The sequence below is a fragment of the Sorex araneus genome, chromosome 10 (genome assembly GCF_027595985.1).
Source record: "Sorex araneus isolate mSorAra2 chromosome 10, mSorAra2.pri, whole genome shotgun sequence".
Taxonomy (NCBI): Eukaryota; Metazoa; Chordata; class Mammalia; order Eulipotyphla; family Soricidae; genus Sorex; species Sorex araneus.
Window position 1 is genome coordinate 31097982 of NC_073311.1, and position 23625 is coordinate 31121606.

A 23625-nucleotide genomic window follows, 5' to 3' on the forward strand; every position below is an offset into this window, starting at 1 on the left:
CAAAAGCTATCATTTACCAACCTTGGCGATCCTAAATCAGTGCATCCCTCCAAACTGCCATTTTCCCACCTGCAAGAGGGGTATGATAAGAGTTGAAAGAATCAAGAATACATTACTGTGAATTTTCTCTTCTGACTTCTTTTTATCTATCTAATAGCATAGTTTTCCAAAATAAATGAACTACACAACTACACTCCTGAGAGTTTTGCAACCAGGGGAGATGACGCTTATCATTGTAGAGGAAGGGTCATCACAAAGATAAGAAATCACCTTAAAAATACGTCATCGCCAATCTCCTAAGGGCCCATTTATCTTTACTAAATGTCATTTGTTTTTCCATAAAAAGTTACCCTCTTTGGAGCCAAAAGTATAGGTAGGGTGCCCCTAAGCAACACATACGAGCTCTCAAGCACAGATCCAGGAGGGAACCTGGACACCAAAACAAACCAAAAAAGGTGTTTCTTGCCCTCTCTTTCTACTAAGATGGTATGTGAGTCGCCAATTCCAACCACTTCTTTGAATCATATTTTTCTGTAAGTCCCAGCCAGCATTTGTGAATAAAATCTTGTATTTTCTCTCACTAATCTCTTTTTTGACAGTTAAATTAAGGCATAGAGGGATTGCTTTAAATAAGACAGCAATTGCTGGTGTCTGGGTTGAATCTATCAGCTTAGTACAGAGCCCTTGACCACTGTGTGAGAATATTCTCACCCCTCAAAACATCTCTAACCCCCACCTCCACCCTCACCCCCACCATCCACAAAAAAGATTAGAGGGCACAGAAAATCTGAAAAATCTTACAACCTGGTACAATGAAAAAACTTGGAAAATGTCAAATCTATTTTACTGTTACAAAAGAATGTGAGGGCCAGAGAGATTTGGCCTTTACAGGGGTAAAGGTGCTTGCTTGCGTGTGACCAATCCTGATTTGAAATCCTGGCACTACATGTGATCCCTTAGCACACTAGGAGTGACCACTGAGAATATAATACGAATAGACCCTGAATGCTGCCAGGTGGGAGGGAAGGAAAGAAGGAATGTAGGGAGGAAGGATGGAAGAGAGGAAGGAGGGGAGAGAGGAAGAAAGGGAGAGAGGATTGAAGGAGGGAAGGAAGGAAGGAAGGAAGGAAGGAAGGAAGGAAGGAAGGAAGGAAGGAAGGAAGGAAGGAAGGAAGGAAGGAAGGAAGGAAGGAAGGAAGGAAGGAAGGAAGGAAGGGAGGGAGGGAGGGAGGGAGGGAGGGAAGGAGAACACATGCTTCTCATACAGGAGTCCTGTTTGGACGGCATGGTCCCCTCAGCACTACCAGCTGTGGCCTAGAGAAAACAATTTTGTCAGACTTATTAAGATCATCCAATGGACCTCAACATTCCAGTGACTAAAAAGTTGTAGGTTTTGTTTGTCTTACCACAGAGCAGGAATATTTGTCTTGACCCTTATATAACCTTGATGAAGTACGCCACAAACTCCCTCCACTCTGATTCCAGGCTTATCAGCAATCTTGCCATGAAGATTTCTGTTCTTCTGCTGCCTTCACTCTGAAAGGGAGGGGCCCGTGAAGTGAGCAATATTCACCCCAGTCTGGAGTGCTATAAAGGAAATGTGAGGACCAGGGCTTCTTAGTCAAACAGAACTGTGAACAAAGTTGGAAGGGGACGAGTTTGATAACTGAAACTGATTTTCTGTTTCTCATTCATCTCAAAAATGGAGATTTAATATCTCTATAGACTCAGTCCCGTGAGATCACTGGGTCAGCCTCGCTGTAAGACCTCAATGCATATTCTTAGGAAAATTCATTAATTGGCTTTGTGATTTATTAGCTGCTTGTGGGAAGTCTTCCACGGCCCTTTCCTTCCCCAAACAGAACAACATTCCTCTGCAGCTCTGAATTCCTCCCATGCTTCTTCAAGATCTCTTGAACGGAGCTGAATGGTCTCACTTTCTGTGTTCCATCCAAAGCGCTGAGCACATGAAGTGTATTTTCACATTTCATCCCAAGAGGGATTAAAGTAATGGGGTAAATACCATTATTATTTTCATTTTTTCACAGGTGAGAAGAAGACAATTTTAATGAAGTTATCTATTGGTCTAAGGTTAGACAATGAAGTTTGTTCAGCAAAGAAGTTATTATTTGAACCTGCAAGAATCATGGCATATGTTCTTTATTCCATTTTCACTCTGTATTTTACTTCTATGTGATTGATGTCCATTATTAATTCATTTCAAAGATAAAACATCATGTTTCATATCTAATTTATTTTTCATAGCAAGTGCTGCCAGAAGACTTCTGCTGGTGTGGGTTAGAGAAGCTTAGAGGTTAGTCGGGCCATAACTGGGAGTGCTCAGGCAAGGCATGAGATCGGAGGAAATCAAACTCAGAGCCTACTACAAGCCTTTCCCCCCCGCTAGATGTTCATTTTTTTAATTTATATACCTGTAAGAAAATACATTTTTTAAAATGAATTTTACCTTATCGTTGATAGTACTTTGTGGAATTCCAGAAATTTAGCTCTATTCCACATTTTTTTTTTTGAGGGAGAGAGATCTATTCCAAATACAAAAGAAGCATAGTAAGGGAACAAGAAGTCATCAGAACTAAAGAATTTGTCTATTGAATTGAGCTTAAAATCCAAGGAGGAAGGGGTCCTTGGGACACTGGTAGAGGGAAGCCCCCTCTCTAGTGGAGGGTGTGATGTCAGGATGATGCCTCCATGAAAAGTATAGTGACAATTTTGTGAATTTCAGTACCTAAGTAAAAATGGTTCAAAAAATAAAATACCTACAGCTTGCCATTATGAGATTTAAAAACATGCAGATCTTGTCTGCCATATGAATTACCTGCCTACTTCCTTTAGACAGGTCTTAAATTCTGACAATATGTACCTTTGATTAACAGAATATTCCTCAGTTGTAATACTTTGCAACTATTTAAGAAGGAAATGAATTTTATATGGCATAACTCCACTTTAGAGGTGTAATAGTCATCATTTATACCGAGTGCTTTATGTCAAGCCTCTTTCAACCACCAGTCCATGAACCAGTGCCAGTCCTCAGGTGTAGAAAGGTTGAAGAACATTGCTCTACATCAGTTTCTTCTTTTCTTTTCCTGTCGTTTTGGGCCATATCCAGCTGTGCTCAGGGCTTAGTCTTGGCTGTATGCTCTCTGTTCAACTTCTGGCAGGGCTCACGGGACCCTATGGGATGCCAGGAATCAAACTCAGTTTGGTTATATGCAAGGCAAGTGCCCTGTTCGTTGTAAAGGCTCTGATCTTTACATTAGTTTCTTCATTCAATCCTCTGTCAGCTAAGTATTACTAACGCCAATGTATAGATGAGGAAGCCAAGACTCAGAGAGATTTAGTAAACTATCTAAGGTCACTTGGTTAATAAGTGACAGAGCTGGATTGACATCTGAGAAGTCAGAATCCACAGACTAAGCTTGCAACCCTCAGTCCACATTTCTCATTCCAGCTGAGAACCAGATCTGAACTGACATAGACTCAGCAAACCACAGACACATTCTGAAATCACTCAGTCAACATCTCTCTTTTTGAAACCTCTTTGATCCTTGACATTACATGGTTTCCCAAGGACCGCCAGGAACAACCCCCAAGCAAAAATCACCACCCAGTACAACCCGATCTCCCCACCAACCTACTCCACACCCCCCAGAAAAATAAAGACAAGCCCCCAAAAGTTTGTTTTTGAACTCATAATTGCATTTATCAAGGAATTGGCAGAGTTTTTAAAAGTTAAAGCCTTGAATAAGTGGTCAGTTCCAATTTTGGGGGGGAGCAAGGATTTTTGAAATTATCATAAAGGTATTTTTTCAGAGGAAGCTCACTTTCAAAATCAGAGTCCTGTTATTTGTGTGTTGCCAATAAACACTATAGGGGTATACTAAAGACATGATCGCTCCTTTGCTTGAGAAATATATTAAAAGTTGTATTTTCTGAAACTATACATTGACATAGACCAGTCTCACTTGCCGTTTTTGCAAAAGTTCTTTAAACATCAATAAAGTGAAGTCCTCAAATTTCCACATGTCACCAAGATTTTCTGGTGATTGAAATACCAGCCTGACAAGAATAAACCTCAGGAAGATCTCAGAGTTGTGTGGGTGACAGAACATTTGGTGGGCTGGGGTTGCACATACGTTGCACAGGAAAACAAATCCCACCTCTTTCTCTGGAGAGGGAGGTCTCCAAGTGTAGACGTGCTCCAGGAAAAGGCTGATGGCATCATTGCAGACCATTCCCTGAAGAAGTCTGTCCAAAGTATTGTGGCAATCACAAAAGCAAGCATCATCAGGAAGGATGTTAGAAACAAAACAGAAAGCACAATCTCAGGACTTCTCAGACACACACGCACACACATCTGCTTCGTGACACCAGAATTTGTATGCTCCAAAGATAAGAGGTAGAGTTCTGGTCCTTAACCTCAAACATCTAAGGAAATGGAAACATAGCCAGAGAAGTTCACTTCAAATGATCAGCATTTGAAATGAAACCACAGAAACTTTGAAATACTTCAGACAGAAGAGAGAATCTCTTCTGTGAGTGGGTCAGAGTAGAATATCACTGAGATAAGGGATAACGTGAGTGTAGACTGAGATTCAAAATCTCAGCAAAGAAGGGGCCAGAGCAATAAAACAGTGGGTAGAATCCTTGCATTACACATGGCCAACCCTGATTCCATTCCCAGCACCCCACACAGAGTGATCTCTGAGCACAGAGCCAGGAGTAAGTCCTGAGCACTCCTGGGTGTGACCCAAAAACCAAAAACAGAACAACAACAAAAAACATCTCAGCAATACAGACTGACACGCCCTGGTGAAAGTAAGGTATCCTCAGGGCAGTTTATGTTCTCAAATACTGCTTAATAGATCAGGAAATGAACTAGAAAAGAAAACATAACTCAATGAAAGATTAGAGGAGTATTCTTTTTTTTATTTTATTTTTTTTTAGAGGAGTATTCTTATAATAGCATATCACTGTATCACTGTCATCCTGTTGCTCGTCGATTTGTTTGAGCGGGCACCAGTAACATCTCTCTATTGTGAGACTTATTTGTTACTGTTTTTGGCACATTCAGTACATCACGGGTAACTTGCCAGGCTCTCCAAGAGGGGCGGCGGAATGGAACACGGGTCGTCAGCATGAAAGGCAAACGCCCTACCGCTGTGCTATTTTAGTGCAGTTAAAGCTAAACTAAATTCTCAGGGTTTCTTTCAAATGTCCATTTTATAAAAGATACCTAGAAAGCTCCATTCTCACTGTTCTTTGAAGCACCTGAGAGAAGAGATGCTAGATTAAATTAACTACTAGTTAAATGCATATAACATATCTAGTAATTCCCAAAGTAACCAATCAAAAGAATCACCTGGGGACCTATTAAAAAAAAAAACTCCTAGGCTTCATTTCCAATGAATCTGATTCAATAGATCTGGGACTTGGCAGCCCTAAGAGGAAATTCTTTTCATAGAACTATCCAGAATGTAATCTGGTTGACAAAAGTTGAGTCATGTCTTATACTGAGAGCTGAGGTACTCGGTGTGGCCTGGGGTCATGTATCCAAGGGAAAGTGGGGATGTTCTCCACGAAAGAACTTGGGTGACTGACATTTAGTGTTCCCTTCTTTCTAAGAGAATCTCAATTATGTTAGAGAAAGCACATGTCCATCTAAAACCATATCTCTCAGTCTCTAGTTATGACTGTGTGGGTAATTATTCATTGAGTACATTGAGTATTTGCCTAATGTAGGGTTTCCAAGAAATTTCTTGAAAAGAATTGACTTTTTAGGAAAACTCACTCTTTTTCTCTCCTCCTTTCCTCCTTCCTACTGACTAAAATGTAAATACGATGATTAGCAAATGGAGGTGCCATCTTGAAATTGTGGGAATGAAAGCTTACCATAAGCCTAAATCTCGTTACCCAAAATTATCCTTCCAGATAAACTTACCACCTTCTCATTATTTAAAGAGAATAAACCCTTATATATTTTGATGACTTTTAGGTTTTGTTTTTTGTTATAGACATCTGAACTTCATCCTCCCTGATATAATACATGTAATTGTGAAGTGGATAAGCTGACCAAAAACTATAGTCATTTTTTTTTCTTTTTGGGTCACACCCAGCAATGCACAGGGGTCACTCCTGGCTCATGCACTCAGGAATCACCCCTGGCAGTGCTCAGGGGACCATATGGGATGCTGAGATTTGAACCCTGGTCGGCTGCGTGCAAGGCAAACGCCCTACCTGCTGTGCTATCACTCCAGCCCCACTATAGTCATTTTTATTCTCTGAAATTGTTTTTAAATTTATCTATCTAAAATTTATCTTTTACAACTTACAAAGCAGGGCTAAACCATTAGTACCACATGTAACAACTTTGTACACATTGTGAAGAACAGCCCCCCTTCAAAACTTTGCTCAAGATTTACTACACCCAGAAATGCCTTCCAATCAGTCCACATAAATGTCTAGATAAAAAAAAAAAAAAAAAGGAAAAAGCTAGTCTTTTAACTCCAGCTCTCTGGCTCTGTTTCAACATTTGTTAACTATATATAATCAGTTAACCACAAGTCTTTTGATTCAAAAGAAAATGAGAGGAGACCTATGGTTAGTCTCAAGGCAAAAGCACCAACATTATAAATTTGAGGCCACATGATAAATCATGGCCTCCCACATGTGCTAAACGTGGTCCCACTTGGGGACTCTGAGTACCACAAGGGAGTGTGGGATCACTAGTGCACTGCATCACCACTAAAGTGTATGACCCTGGTGAGCACCCCAACTAATAGTACAACCATGAGTACAACCTCCCAGTGAACGTGTCAGAACCACAGCAACGCCCGGCAAGCACTAGGCCCAGAATGCAGCACACAGACACAACTCCATGAGTGCTCTGCAGAGATCACTGCAGACAGTTCTGGGGGCACAATCACGAGTGCAATCCCTATAAGCACCACGGTCCACATGAGCACCACAACCTGCCTATGTGACCTCCAGGCATTGCAACAACTGCAGCCAAGGAAAAAACTTAGAAAATGAGTCCCTTGTGTCCTTTTTTTTAAGGTTATATGGGTTGAATAATCCTTTTTTTTTTTTTCTTCTTGTGGTGCTGAGGATCAAAACCCAGGCACACTCATGCAAAGGAAGTAAATTAGGCATATCGGGGAAGGGGTGGGGGCGAGGGGGAGTGAGGAAGTGGGTGTGGAATCAGGTCTCAAGCACGCCAAGTGTGTGCTTTACTGTTGGGCCATAGCCCTAGCCAGAGAAATTGTTCTTTTTCTTACTGTCTTTAGGATTGACAACTTTCCAAGTTATGTGGATTACAACCTATTTCAGAATGCACCCATACCCTTCCTTGAAGAGGACCAGAGGAACAAAACTTGAAAGAATTTCACTGATATTTTCAGTGACCATAATCAACTAAGGGCTATTTAGAATATCAAAACAGGCTTTATCGATACAAAAACAGAGATCTAACCTAACTGAAAACTCAGTTTTCAAAATAAAATGCCATCACTGATCACCACAAGAAAAGAGCTCAGTCTCTTTAGTAATGAAAATGAAGAAAATTAAAATCTAAATAAGGCATTTTATAGCCACCAGATAAGCAAAAGCAAAAAACATCTGAAAATATTGGGTGTTGACAAAAAAAAATATGGGACAGTATGAAAACTCAAATACTTTGGAAGGAATGAATCCAAATTAGTACATCCACTTGGAAAATAATTTTTCTATATGTAGCACTGTAGCACTGTCGTCTCGTGTCTCATTGTTCAACGATTTGCTAGAACCGGCACCAGTAACATCTCCATTGTGAGACTTGTTGTTACTGTTTTTAAATCACTATATATTATTTGCATATCATATGGTCACATGGTATACATAGCACAGCGGGTAGGACGTTTGTCTTACATGCTGCCGACCTGGGTTCGATTCCTCTGCCCCTCCTGGAGAGCCCGCCATGCTACCGAGAGTATCCCACCTGGACTACAGAGCCTGGCAAGCTCCCCGTGGTGTATTTGATATGCCAAAAACAGTAACAACAAGCCTCACAATGGAGACATTACTGGTGCCCACTCAAGCAAATCGATGAGCAATAGGATGACAGTGATATAGTGATACCACAAAGAAACATTCATGTATGTTTCAGGATACATGCAGAAAAACTTAGCAGTGTCATTAATAACTCTTAAAACTGGCCACAAAATGGGTGTCAATACAAGGTAATTTGTTATAATAGAGTATTGTGAAATATAATAGAATACATTTTTGTATGAAATTATTATTTTGAATAAAAAATACTCAATAATGTGAGATAATCTATTTCAAACATAGCATTTTATGTTGCAATGACAATTTTAATAATCTTTTCTAAAAATTATTTTAGCTTTGATTTTATGGGTTCATCTTAATGATTCTTTCAGACAACACTGCTCTATCAGGTACATTAGAGACCAGTGAAAAAGATAGAAGCCAGAGACATGGTACAGTGGATAAGACTGCCTTGTGTGCAGTCAACCACCACATATGTTTCACTGAGAACCACAATGAGTGATCCCAGAGCACAGACAGAAGTATCCCTCCACTTCCCCAAAAAGAAAACTGACAAAAAAAGAGTTAACCAAAAGAATAATTGTTACAATTGTAAGCAACTATAGTGTTTCCAGTCAGAACCATGAGGCTAATATAGTGGATCTCTATTACTTTTTAGAGTCTTGCATTCCAGCAGCTTCACTGTCACATGTGACAAGCTGCATTTTCTAAACACGGCTGCAACAGTATTTTCCAGTCCACAGACTCAGCTGGAATATGACCCTTTCTCATCTGGACTTGGCCTCTTCTTCTCTGGTGGACCTTTGCATTCAGAAGTAACTTCTGATTGAGGTTCTAAAAGTTACCACAGTTTCCACCTGTCTGTGTCACTTGGGCATCTATCATTGGAACTCCGACACATAACTTGGAGGAAATTAAGCTACAAGGATAAGAACCAAAGTCCCTGGACTTAGTCCCTGGTTGAGCTCCCAGCTCACATCCCACTCAGACTACTTGTCAACCTTGTAAATGAACCGTCTTGAAAATGGATCGTCCGTCCCACTTGGGACAACCCCTGGCAGGGCAGTGCTGAGCAGAAATCAGCCCTTCCTGGCAAGTCCTACAGGTAGATGAACAAAATTAATGATTGCTGTGGCTTGAAATCAGTAAACTTGGGGGTATTTCATTATATAGTAAATACAGATAACATACCTTGAATTGCAGCAGATCACTAATATTTTTTCTTTTACTTAAATTTACAGTACCGATAGAGAGCTACAAATGTATTTTCTTTTCCCATTAACTTTCTTAATAATTTTTCTTTTCTCTGGCTTACTTTATTATAAAAAAATATATAGCACATGATATTTATACCATACAAAATGTGTATATTAATCAAGCCACTGTTTATGTTGTCAGTAAGGCTTCTGGTCACTAGCAGTGGTTAGTAGTGAGGTTTGAAGGACAATCAAAAGTTAGTGCCCCTAGGGGCTGGAGCGATAGCACAGTGGGTAGGGTGTTTGCCTTGCACGTGGCTGACCCGGGTTCGATTCCCAGCATCCCATATGGTCCCACGAGCACCACCAGGAGTAATTCCTGAGTGCATGAGCCAGGAGTAATCTCTGTGCATCGCAGGGTGTGACCCAAAAAGAAAAAAAAAAGTTAGTGCCCTTAACTTCTGCATTGCTTAATAGCATCAACTAGAGAGCATAAGATACAAAGGCAATCTTGGTATGATGATTGCTGTGGGATCTCTGGTCTGAATCCCTTCTGTGTCTTCCTTTCTTCTTTCTTTATTCCCTCCTATTCCTATTTACAACATAAGTTTAATTGGGCCTAATTAAAAAAATTCTTAAAGTAAGAAATACTTGGGTTTTCTAGGAAAACAGAAGTCAAATTCTAGCTTAGGAGGAGTAACTTTTTGCAGTCTTGCAAAAAGTTTGAACCAAAATTTCTCATCGTTAAATGGCAATGGGTTTCCACAGAGCTTCTAAAAGTCTCTTCTTGACAGCAGGAAAGTGGTTGGGTCAAACTGCACATATGAATATTTTCTTTGTACAAAAATGAATCCTTTATTCAAAACTTAAAAAATACGAATTCCTTTCTTTCTAAAAAAAATTAAATTAAAGGTTAAAAACAAAAACTGTCCATGAGACTTACAACATATAACCAGGACTGCTGAGTATGTCTGAATATGTCTTGGGACTTCTGCTTTTATGGAAGTACCAGCAAAATGAGCCAGTGATTATACTTTGAATCAGGGCATTGCCTTCTACCTTTGAGGACTTGTTAAGTCTTCAATTGCCTTTTACTTTAACCTTATTTCAGCGAATCAGTGCAATGCACATCAGGCCTGGATAAATATTTGTGATCTGTTTGAACTTTGTTCTGTATCCTTTAATACTCTTAGGAAATCAGTTTTGGACTTTAAAGAAGTTTGAAGATTCCATCACCCACACTCAACTGATATGGTGCCAATTTCTGAAAGAGAGATAAGACCCCAAGAGGCATAAGGGTATTTGAAAGTCTGCAAGATCCTTTAGAAAGTGATTATGATTGTATGAGGAATAGCATATAAATGGGCCACCAAAAGTAATCTTTCAGAAGGAGTTTAAGGTCTGAAGACTACATTTTTAAGAGGAGTTTTTAAAGACTCTGCTCTTATTCCATTGGGGCTTTTTTTTTTTAATTATTATTCTGTAGACCTCCAACTTTATGTCTCTAACCTCTTTCTCTCCCTCCCTCCTTTACTTCCTCCATGTGAGTGTGAAAGTAAATTTCTTGGGGATCAGTTCACTTGTGTAATGCTGAATGCGGGAAGTAGGCAAGGGTCACACTTGCTGGCCAGCTTCTGGCTGCTTTCAGGATCCTTAGGAAAACCATGTTGTAATTTATGTGCTAAGAGACAGTGATAGGACAACTTCTCCTTCAAGAGAGAGAATGGAAGTTTCCAGGCCTGCCAACAGGACATCTCTAGGTGACACAACAGCTGAAGCCCCTGCTTCTCTGTTTATCCTGTCTCTCTCTGTCTCTCTCTGCTCTCTTTCTCTCCCCCCACCCCCTTTTCTCTCTGACTGTGAAATTTAGCTTTAGTAGGCAGATCACTTAACCTCTGCTTCCTCTACTTCCTTGACTGCAGAATGGGGTCACCACTTCCTAGCCAGTGTCACGAGACTTTGTAAAGAGGAGAAAACTAATGGTGAGCAGTTTACAAAAAGAGTCAAAGCTTCAAATCTCTGTTTGCCACGTCCCAATAGATGAGTTCAGGTCTCGGGGGCTGGAGCAATAGCACAGTGGGTAGGGCGTTTGCCTTGCAAGCGGCCGACCCTGGTTCAATTCCCAGCATCCCATATGGTTCCCTGAGCACTGCCAGGGGTAATTCCTGAGTGCAGAGGCAGGAATGACACCTGTACATCACCTGGTGTGACCCAAAAAGCAAAATAAATAAATAAATAAATAAATAAATAAATAAATAAATAAATGAGTTCAGGTCTTAGGGTTGGGGGGGCAGGGTGGTAGGTGTGTGTGTGGGGGGGGGGGTAACTCTCTGCCTCTGTTTCCTCCCTAAAAAATAAAGATAATTATAGGACTCATCTCACAGGATTGCTGGAAGGATTAAGTGAGACAATGTTGTACCAAAAATACAGTATCTGACTGAGGCCCTTATTAAACGCAATTTTGCTGTTCTGTCCATCCGACTCATGAGCAAATAGTTTTTGTCATTATTGAGCCCCCCAAAGTCTCCATTTTCATTCCTTTGGGAGGCTGTGCTGGTATTTTCATGCCAAGATAACCCTCTCTTACTCTGCTTTTAATCGGAATGCCAATTTCCACTCTTGACTAGCATTGTCTGTCTCTTACAGCACCCTCCCCCCCAACCAAACCTGCAAAGAACCCCCGCTGCCCTGCAAAAGGCCAGGAGAGCTCGCTTAGAGACCTGACGCAGCCCTGAATGGGGACAGCAGGTGAGGGAGGCCGGGAGCCTCAGCTGCTGGCAGAGGTTGCCCTAGTAACCGTGAGTGCCTCTCCATTCAGGAAGTGAGCCCAACTCCAGGATGCAAAAGGATCGCCTGCAGGCTGCTCCCACTAGCACAAAAGCACCGAAGGGACTGCGGTATGGCCATAAGAAAAGGAGGCACAGGGTTTGCCCGGGTCGGATCCAGCCTTCCACCCTCTAGAGAAGAAAAAGGAAGAGAACAGATCTTGAATCACGTGCCCTGAGTGATCCAAAAAAAAAAAAAAAAAGCACCCATTTCACACGAGTTCTTTTGTGGCAGAGAAGGAATCTGCCACCCCTCACCCCCAGTCCAGCCCCTTAAAAAAGCTCCCACCCTGCACCAGCCTGAGGAAACAATATCCCAAGAGAAGGAGGCAGAAATCCTCAGTGTTGCAACTTGACGGGGGCCCTAGGCTCATGCTCTTTATTCAGACAGATGACAAAGACCATTTGCTACCAATTTATTGGAAACTTTTTTTTTTCACAGCTTGAGCTGCTTTAATGCAAGGAGCTCCCTCGCCCCAGTGCACGGTTAGACACTTGCTGAATGGGCCAGGCTCAATTATGTTCCCTTCACAGGTCCAGCTCGCACTGTGACCTGCATGGCTTCCTGCTATTCATATGTGTTACTTCCCCTTTGTGGTAATGGCTTGTGGCATTTGGCCAGGAAACATTATTAATTTCAGAAGTGGCCTGACAAACAACAAACCCACAGTGCGGGAGAGGAAGTGCTGGGAAGGCCAGCTGTCGGCTAGCAGTAGGAACTCAATGTATGCAGGTTGGAGAGGGAAGATGATAATCCACAAAGAGGAAACATACTAAAATTATCCGCACACCATATGAAAGAAAAAAAGAAAGAGAAAGAAAGAGAAAAGAAATCAGAGAAAAGAAGGGGGGGGGAGATAAAAGCGCGCAGCTACTTGAGCTGCAGCTGGACAGGAAATTGCTAACGCTGCTTGCAAATCCCTACTTTGAACAGGCAGTTTAGGGAATGCCAGGAGCGGAAACAGTTCAGAACCGGATTAACTGGAGCCAAGTTGAACTGCAACCTACTTCTCCTTTCTCAGCTCTGGCTGACTTGGGGCACCCAAGTACAACACTGGCTTGGAAATTTTCTGTGCTGTTCTATATAGTTACTTCATTGCTACCCATCTTACTGGATAGTTTGGCACGTCTGCCTTAGAATCATGACCATTTACCTCCTAAAACTCACCAACAACACAGCAATTCAATGGTGCCAGGTGGGTGAAAAGTTCATAATTTCTTTCCAGTGCAGATAAAGGGATTATGCTTATGGGATATGGCCCAACACATAGGACTCTTTGGGTTGCCAGGTCTATATTTTTAATTTATATATATTCACAGTTGAGATGAAGGAATGAATGTCCCAAGGAAAATGATAAATTATTACATCTTTGCCAGAACTAGTTGAAAATAATCTAAATAGAAGGTTCAATGGGGGTTTCTGGTCTACACTGTAAACAGTTAAGCACAAAGCACATTGGATCAGGAGTGGCAAAGCTTTATCTCAAGTGTCAGTGTGACATTTTAAAGCCACATCCAGGATCAGCGAGAGGCTTAGATAAGTCTTGTCATGTGCATGTGAAGGAAAAGGTGCTGATACCATTGCTGACTCATTCGCTTTTCCAACATTAGGATCATCAGCAGGTAACAAGAAGACTGTTATCATTTGTCAGATAACAAGAAGACTGGAAAAAAAGGGAAACCCTCCTAAATTTCTTGTTGGCACATGTTTTACTGAAAAAGATCTTGATGGGGAAGGGAAGACTAAGATGTGATAACCCCCAAGACTGCACGATTGTCCAAACCCTATGCCTCAGCAAGGGGTGCTTTGTGACTTCATTTATTTTTTAAGCATTCTAATTTTCTAAAACAAACATGCTATTCTTAGAGAAGTTCTGTCCATTCACAGGAGAGGGGAAACCCACTCCATATCTTATTTTAAGCCAATGATGAAATTTCATAAACTGCACCTGAAAAATATACTTGAAATAGCTAAAACAGCTGAAAGGTAAAAAGAACTTGAGCTGCTTTTTGCTCCATCCATATATACTTTTATCAAGCCAGTGTGTCTGATGGGAAAAAAAAGAAAAACCTCTAACAGTGTCATTTCACCAACAAGTACAGTTAAGGAGAGATTTGAAAAGAAATACACATTCAATAGCCAAAATAGTTATTTATTAATAATTTAAGGTTTTACATTCTTATAATAAATTTTAGCTCAAAACTTTACACCATGAACATAATGGAGCGACTTAACTGTCCCTTCTTCACAATCAGATACACTTCACCTCTCAAATGGGTACCATGCTCACACACACTCTTCCAGTTTTTATACAAATTGTTTTCAAAAAGGAAATAAACCAACCCAAAATATTGCATTTGAGGTGACACTCCCTGAAGAATTTGTACAGAGGTAATATACTGTTTAGCACAGCTGAAGTTAAAATTAAAAAAAGTGAGCCCATGATTTTGGTGTCTTTCAAAGATCTCCCCTTTTAGACAACACAAGCCAAAATATTTACAAAGGTAAGGCATAGTCAACCTACATTAGGACGGGAAAAAAAAATTACCACAAGGATAATAGAAAAGAAGATTGGAGACGGCACCATCACAAGGTCTCAGCAATTAAGTGTTCATGAAAATGTCATTGAGAATTGCTGGAGTGAAGCATGCTACCAACATATCCTTTGGATCAGAAAAGAGCAAAAGGTTCCTTTGTTTTCTCTTTAAAAAGTGGCCATACTGCTCTTTCTCCCTTTGGATGATTTCTTTTAAACCCATCAAAGGAAAAAAAACAAACACAATTCAAACAAACACTGTCAAGTGACTGAAGATCAAATATTTACAGTAATCAAATGAAGTATCAGGTACAGTTTATTATTATTTTTTTTGCAAACCGATACTACAAATACAGAGCTGAAACCTCTCTTTGGCTCCTCTATATGCAAAATTGAATCAGTCTTCACTGAAGACAGTATAGAGACAGTTCCAGATGCAAAAGGAAACAGTCATACAAGGCCCAAAAGAACACATGCTCCTCCTACCCTAACCACTTGGTCCTACCCTAGGCTAGCTGGAAGGCCTCAGTTTCCAGTCCCTGCATGGATGGGTAGAGGCTGTACACGTGAGTGCTGAGGAAACCTACTGCCTGTGTCTATCCAGCATGTCCTGTTCTCTCCAGGAGATTGAAACAAATCTCTCCCTTTGTAATAACCAATTCCACTCTTGGTAACCTTGTCTAAAACAGACAGCTAGTGTCGTGCAGACACCAGGGGCCAGGTACAAAGAAAGCAGCCCCATGGGTGCTGCCAAGAGAAACTGCTGCAGGAAGAGACACATCCCAGCAAGGAGGAGCAAAGGACTTTTCACGTGGATTGCAGGGAGTCCACCTGGTAGACGTTCTGGTTGGACGGGGTGGTGAAGTAGAGCTGCTGCGAGGGAACCCGGTTGTCACAGGGGCTGCTGAGTCCCAGTGTCCTCTCGAAGTCCAGAAGCTGGCCCATGAAGTTGAAGTTGGGGGAGATGTTGGACTTCTTCATCTTGACTATGTCGTAAGCAGCATTCATGGACAGGTTGAGCTTCTGCATGAGATAAGCTACAGTCACGGTGACCGAGCGGCTGATGCCAGCCAAGCAATGCACCAGGACGCCACAGTTCTTGCCTCGGGCTTCCTCTGTAAACACAAAAAGCAAAGGCCAGACGTCAGTAAATGAAAAAGCCACCACCCTTTGGGAATGATCAATCTAAGTGACTTTAAAGCTGAGATTTTAAAAAAATCATCATCCTGGGTGGCAGTGGAAGGGCTGAAGGCAGGAGAAAAATCTATCACTGCAATAAAACATGTACACTGGGCTAGAAGGACATATTTCAGATACTTTCTGAAAAGGGGGCTTTTGTATTAAATTTCGACCAACAAAAATCTCCTTAATGTGTGCATTCTTTGCCTCAGCATGTGAATACCAGAAACCCTGCAATATGGTTGTGAATGCCTTTTATACAGACAAGCAGACTGCAAGGGTCTATTAAATTATTCTCCAACTGTTGTGCAGCTAACAATGGAGGTATTCAGGCATTTTAAAAGAGAGAGGGAAGTCACAGGGGACAGCCCATTAAGAGGAACAGGATGTCGACATGGCCTGAAAATGAGTTCCTTTGTAATAGGAAATGCATTACAATGCCTGGAGATTCGCTTCTCCCAGGCTTCCAGTCCACAGCCCTTCCTGCAGGGTTCAGGTTACCCTGGCTCTCTTACTGGCATCACAGTAACATTCGGCTGGATTACAGCATTGAACATTCACAGGGCTTTCCAACAACCTGATGTCCTAAAACAACTCCAAGATCTTTAAAATCATATAGCACTGCTCCAGCCCTTCCCCTGAGTCTAGGCTCTGGGAAAATGCTGTCTTGTTATGAAAGGTCCCTCATTTCAAATGACCAAATCCAAAGATTCAAGAAACAGATTGCATTTCAAATACACCTGTGGTGTGCAATCTTATGCCAAATGCGCCCTCCCCCCTTTCCTTGGGGAGAAGACGGACTTGAATTTTAAAATGCCCTCAGAACATTAGAGACCTAGACTCTGACAAATTAGCTGGCAGCAAGAACGATTAACAGCTTAAATTCTCTGTGAGGCTGGGAGTTTTGCATTCAAGTCGGAGAGAACTGTTCATTAGTCTCACCTATGAAAGAAATGGCCTCGGGGAAAAACTGGGACAGGTTTTGGCTCCAGTGATCCGAGATGGGGATCTGCTTGTACTTAAACTCTCCTGCATTCTCGAAGAGATTCGGCAAATTGGGGGTGACGTTTAGGATGTATTTGATGCCAAACTCCTCCAACACGTCCAGGTTGGTGGAGTCCTTGGCACAGCCCAAGTAGAGGAAGGGCAAGATCTCCACGGGGAAAGAAGGCTGGCTGTTGGACAGCGGGCTGCCGTCCGAGTCCGTGGCACTATTGGGGTCTCGGTCAAGGTCAGACTCAATGTCCGAGGAGGAGTCGGAGCTGATCCGCAGGCCACCGAGCCCCAGCACGGGCAAGGGCGGCGAGCTGCTGCTACAGGACCCATCTAGGTTGGTCTCGCAGTGCAAGGCGAACTCGGCTTGGAACTTACTGAAGCCACCTGCCAGGGGGAGAAAAGCAAGCGTGTAACCCGAGATGCAGTAGTAGTTTTCACAGCTTGAGCAAACCGCAGCCTGGCGCACTCGGGAACCCCCATGGCACCTTAGGACCCCAGTCCCCTCCCCCAACTCCCTACACAGTGCCAAATTAAAGAAAAAAAAAAGACACTGGGGACATCACTAACAGGTATGCTTCTCCTGAGACCTCTTATTCCCTTAAATCCGAAAATGTACAAAACAGCAACTTGACCATTATGGGGCTATATATAAGGTTCCAATCTGCACCCCTAACGGCCTCTGACGTCTCTGCAAATCTCAATCCCAAACTGTCATACAAAGCGGGGAAGGACGGCAAGGATACTTCATGTAAATAAAGAAGTCGTTAGAAAGAAATACCGTCCGTGCCCGCAGGCGGAAGCGGCTAAATTCTGCACGGGCCGGGCTCTTGTGGTCCCGGACACGCGCGGTTTGCAGCCCTGAGCGGGCTGGTGACCGCCTGGAGGAGCAGTACGGCTCAGAAGCAGCGACCAGGCACAAGCAGGGCCACTTCCAGTCCACACACACGCACACCGCACTACCCTCAATCCCGCTCCCCGCAGCCTTCGCCCCGACCCGCGCCCCGAGGGGCTGTCCCCGATGCATACCTTCCAGGTAGAAGGCACGGCAGCCCTCGTCCTTGAGCTTTTTGAGCAGCAGTCCCAGCACGGACTCGCCGCCCGTGTTCTCATTCCAATCGCTGCTGCTCTCGTCGTAGAGCACCACCGTGTCGGTGCCGCAGCGCCGGGTGAAGCGGTCCCGGTCCTCGCCGCGCGTGAAGAGCGCGCGCACGGGCAGGTTACCCTTCTGCAGGCGCCGCAGCATGATGCCCGGGATGGCCACGTTGATGGCCGACTCGATGTGCGACGACTCGTACAGCTCCTGCGGCCGGCAGTCCATCAGCAGCAGCCGCTCGTTGCCCAGCTCCAGCTGCTCGTTGAGCCACGCCACGGTCTTGCTGATCGCCATGTCCGACGCGAAGGGCACGGGTCTGAGCGTATCTATCATGGGGGGCGAGCTGCGAGAGAGGGCGCGCGACGGTCGCCTTACCAGACGCCCCTCCGGGCGGGCATCGGCCGAGCGGCGCCGCGAGAAGCCGCCGTTCCCGGAGCGGGCTTTTAATTCCACCTGGCCTTGCCCAAACCCGGGTGAACGTCTGGGGAAGGCGGCGGGCGAAGTGAAGCCGGCGGGTCCCTCTCTCTGCAGCGGGCTGCAGCCGTGCGCTCTCAGCGCTGGGTGTCAATGAATGTCTCTGAATGAAGCTGCTCGGACAGTTTTTGTTCCTCCCCAGTGAATGAAATCCAATGAACTCGGACTCCCGTGCTACCGAGAGGGGAGGAAGAAAAAGTCCAGCGGCTGCTAATCCCTCCCTCGGAGGCTGCACCTGAAATCCACCCAAGCGTCTTTCTCCGCCGATTATTTCAAGCCCCGATTTGCTCACGCTCCCCGGGACTCAGCCCTCGCACACCCCCTGCGCGAGGCAGCTCCTCAATGGATACAAACAGCGAGCGTCTCAATGGATACATTCTCCGGGCCAGCCAATGAGCGCGCTGCGGAAGGGGCTGTTGCCGTGGGGACGGGCCGGCTGGAACAGGTTGTGTTGATGAATTGTTAATGAGTTTGTCATTCACAAAAACGGAAAGGAATTTCCGCTCCGGATAAGCCCCAGTGCAAACAAGCTGCAACAGCGGGCTCCGCGGGAGGAAGGAGAAAGAAGAGGAGGCGGCGGCGGAGGAGGAGCGGGGCACATAAACCAGGGCACTTCAGTTGTCTCGTGTTTCCTTCTGTTGAGAGTTCACACTTCGCGTCGGAACTTTTGCGTACAAACGGTGCAATTAGCAGGCACAAAAGCCCTTGTTCGCCAAGTCTGCACTCGCCAGCGAGCTTTAGGGAAAAACTTGTTCATTTTCCCTTTTCACTGCCTTTAAACTCGCTCGGAGCACAGTTCTCCTAAATCCACAACCCCCCACCCCACCCCCACACACGCGCGCACACACACACACCGCCCTCCTCCTCTTAGGCGCTGTGTGGCATTTGTTTGCCAGTTTCAAAAGCCCGGCTCTGTTTGCTCTGATGTTCTTTTAGCCGAGGCTGTGTTGGGGCTGGTGAACTGCCTGGGCTTTGGTGACCGATGAAGTGTTAAATGCTAATCCAACATCTTTCGAAACAAACCGGGATTGGGGGGAAACATTTTAAAGCGAGCAAACAAACGTGTGGTCGTCCAGATAAGAAGAACGCTTTGGGGTTTTGTATTTTTTGAAAATCTCAAATTATGGGGTTTTAAAAATATATTTACGGTGGAGACTGCAAGAAGAAACGCGGAGTGCAGCCCAATGTTTTCATTGCTCTCCACGGTGTGAGCCATTGTTCTGGGAAGCCGCGTCCCTCCTCCCCGCTCCTAGTGCCACCGGTGGGCGTGGGGGTCGCGCTCCTTTATTATTTCTGCTCCACCAGATGGGCCTTTGGCCGAGGAACTAGAATGGCCCCAGGGTTCGCGGGGCTGAAGCCCCTCTCCGCGAGGCGCGGGCAAGTCCCCCTGCGTGGCCTGCGGGCCTCGAGGGCCGGTTCCAGCAAACAAGGAGTTAGGTCAGACCAGCGTTTCCCCGCACCCCCACCCTCGCCTCCCTGTCCCCGGCGCGCCGGGCCTTGGGGGGGCACGGGATGCGCCTGGGCCTGGCGTCCCCGCTGCTGCTTCTCAGCGCTCCCCTTTCCCTCCCCTTTCTAATCCGGGGGTTTCTGGGCGACCCCCAAAGGACAGAGGCCGAGTGCGAGCTAGGCGACGTCCCGGCTGGGACCCCTAGCGGCGGGCAGGGCAACGGCCCCGCAGGTAACCGGGGAGGCGCTGGCCAGCCCGGAGCCGCGCTCGGCGGTGGCGCCGCCGAAAGGGGTGGGGGTGGGGGGCGCGGCCGGGCCGGATGGGGGTGCGGCTGGGCGGGGGAGCCCGGCGGCCGGGCGGCGCGTTCCGGGTGCGCGGGGCTCCATTGTTATCTTCAAGTGCTCGGGCCGCCCCTCCCGAGCGGAAAACCACCTGTGCGCGGCCGGCGAGCGCCGAAGGTCGGGGAGGGTGGGGGGTGGGGGGAGGAGGGAGCGGGGAGACGCGCGGAGGCCGGAAGGCGCGGGCCCGAATCCGGCCTCCCCGCCCGACCCCCAGCGGAAAGGAGGCTGCGCATTGTCCGGCGCCGCCGCCGCGGAGGAAGCGAGGGCGGCCGCCCGGCGACAGCGGCTCGTCCGCGCCCTCCCCGCCCCGGACGCCCGGCGCCCACCGTGCGGGAGGCGAGCACCGGGGCGCCTGAGGTCGCGGGGTCCCCTCTGGCCCGGCGCCCCAGCGCCACGGGCCTGCCTGCGCACACCCCCGCGCCACCTTGGTCATTGTATTTATTGATTGATTGATTGTATGTTTTTTTGTTTGTTTTTTTTTCCAGCCATCCACCCTCCCAGCCTTTTAGTTTGGGGCACGTCGACCCCAAAAAGGCTGTGCTGCCAGGCCCGGGTTGCCAATTTTGGAGCTGTGCTGCAGGCAGCACCCCACCCCCAGCCCAGGAGCGTGCCCGGCAAAGTGGGGGCCGCAGCGCTCCTCTCCTCGCACCTTTTTTGGGCATCCCTTGGAACAAAATCTCCCGTATTTCTCTGGATACCCTCCAGCTCCAAACCGAAGGGAGCTGCGCTGCAGCTGACGCCTCCGACCCGCCCCCACCTGTTCCAGAAGTTCCCACCCAAGTCGTTTCTTAGCTGGCTGGATCCAGGGCGCGGAGAGGAGTGGAACCGAGAAGGGCAAAATCTTTCCAACGGGAGAGCCCGGGAGGGGAAGTGGTTCCTACTGACCAACTTTTCAAGTGCAGGTTACCTGGGCATCGATTCGGGAGGGTAATCACAGAACTTAGCGTATCAGGAAAATGCAAGTATTTCGTTGCCCACCCCAAACCCAGCTCCTGAACCCTAGGGCTTAATAGGGTGTCGTCCCTTCTAGACATTTCATTTATTAAATGTCTTTCTGACCTGTCGGATCCAAGAAGGGCGATTTCACAACCCTTGAATTGAGGCATACTGCATACACATTGTGTCCCTCCACGTGCGACTTTGGCTCCATCTAAAGCCTTGGTGTTTCTGGTTGTCACAATGAAGATGAAATAGCTACTTCTCCGGTTCACTGATGATTAAATGGGGAGAGTGAAGTGCCCTAACATGGTGTTGGTGGCTATTGGCTGTTGATATTTTTATCGTTCTGAATCTGCAGCGTGCAAAATGGCCAGTCCTGTAGGACATTTCTTTCCATCCCAAAGAAGGCGCGTTGGGACTTGCCCAACAGTCACTCCTGGAACTCACTCATCTACAGCAAAGCTCTCTGAGGAACTGCCCAGGAGCAGTTTAATCCATTTAAATCCAGCTGCCAAACCAAGCAGGTGCTGTTCCAGACCGGGTCAGAATCCTTTTACAGAGCTCACGGAATGTACCCAGTTAACCTTTCCAGCATCTCCCAACCCATCTTTTCCAAACACACCCTTCTCCCGCGACACCAAAGCTAGAGAAGGGAAATACTGTATGTTGGGCCTGGGGTGGGGGAGGGGTATGGTCTTGGTTTGGGAGTTTACATGCATAAATTCTGTCCATCATCAGGTCAGTGATCCCTGTTTATAGAGATTAAGGATTTTGCCTCAGGTCACACAGTAAAAGCAGTGAGACTAGAGTCTGAGAGGGGACCCTTTATAGATCCTTAGGGACAGCCACCTCTAGGGGCTTGCCACTCTGTATTTACTGTTTCTTGTTGAAATTGTACCCTCCAGGGTCTGCGGTTTGAACTTTGACAATCAGGTTCACCTGTGCTGTGCCCCGGCCACAATTGTCAAGGATCTAAAGTTAGGCCCATTTCCCTGCTCCTTTTAGGCAGTCGGTCTGCCTGCAGTGCACCTCTTCCTAATTAACCATTCAGAAAATGCCACCTGTCTTCTTCAGAGTGCATTTCACACTTCAGTCCTGTCCTGATTTACCAGGGTCTCAGCAGACCAACGTGGGTTCCACCTGGCTTCAAATCTTGGCTCTCTCACTCACTAGTCATTTGATGGCTGGAAATATAGTAAAGCACTGGGACCATCTGGCCCACAAGCACCCACCAGGAGAGATCCCTGTTGAGATCCACCAAGTATAGCCCGAACCCCCATACCCCAAATTAAAAACAGAACTTGCTAGGTTTTTTTTTTTTTTTTGCCCTTTTAGGTCACACCCAGTGATGCACAGGGGTCACTCCTGGCTCTGCACTCAGGAATTACCCCTGGTGGTGCTCAGGGGACCATATGAGATGCTGGGAATTGAATCTGGGTCGGCCGCATGCAGGGCAAATGCCCTACCTGTTGTGCTATCACTCCAGCCCCAGAACTTGTTAGTCATTTAACAGAGAGCTCACCTTCATCTCTCTGGGCATCCACTCCTGCATTCACACCTTCATTTGTTTTAGTTCCCAGAAAACAGGAAGTAAAGCAGAACCAGGATACTGGTTCTCCCAGATCTGACATTCTAGTGAGGACAAATAATAAGCAAAACAAATAATCATACAGTTTAGAAAGTGAAAGTGCCATAGAGTAAAAGCAAGGAAAGGAATTCAGTGTGTTAAGTTGGGAATATTTAACTCTGCTTCAAAGAACTTGGAGGACTGTACAGCAGGGTGGTCATGGAAAGTATTGAAGACCAAAGGTACTCAAATGATGATGCTTTTCAGTCTCGCTCTTTTGTTTCTGCAGAAAGCCAATTCTTATTGTTGGTGATTCCTACTTGAATCTCCCCATATGTCATCCTTCTCATCCCTTTCTTTTTACCTAAACCCTGCAACTTCAGAACTTGAGTTCTCCAAAATCCTGTTCCTGGAAAACTCCTTAAGAGTATGTATTTTGGGTTTAAATGTTTGTGTGACTCTTTGAGAAACTTTCCAAACTTGCAGGATTTTTTCTGCATTTGAGGACATTTGTAATTTACCAGACCCCTTTTTGGTTAGTTAGTATGTTCTTAATTTTTTATTTATTTATTTTCTTTTTGGGTCACACCTGTCGATGCACAGGGGTCACTTCTAGCTTTGCACTCAGGAATCACTCCTGGTGGTGCTCAGGGAACCATATGGGATGCTGGGAATCGAACTCGGGTCAGCTGCATGCAAGGCAAACACCCTACCCGCTGTGCTATCACTCCAGCCCCAGTTAGTATGTTCTTTAATCTTGGAGTAATCTCTCTTTAATCTTGGGGCAATCTCTGTGAATACAGTGGTATTATTAGCCTATCTCACTTTTCAGCTAATAGTGAGGTATAGTGTTTTGTAAGATGCACTTAAAATTTATCTAAGATTTATGTCAGGGAGGCCCTTAAAAGTGACAGTGCCTTTTGCCTTCGTGAGACTTAGGACAGAATTTGACATTGAAGACACATAT

At 45.4% G+C, this 23625-nt stretch overlaps 1 protein-coding gene across 1 annotated transcript; it reads right to left on the reverse strand.

The window, feature by feature from the left end:
• Positions 1-14217: 14217 nt before the first annotated feature.
• On the reverse strand, positions 14218-18753 carry DUSP6 (dual specificity phosphatase 6). Its single transcript, XM_004602726.3, has 3 exons — positions 17824-18753; positions 16744-17181; positions 14218-15737 (listed from the first exon to the last, which is right to left on the reverse strand). Exons 1-3 carry the CDS (start codon positions 18221-18223, stop codon positions 15430-15432), a joined length of 1146 nt encoding a protein of 381 aa, XP_004602783.1. The 5' UTR covers positions 18224-18753; the 3' UTR covers positions 14218-15429.
• Between the last annotated feature and the right edge of the window lie 4872 nt (positions 18754-23625).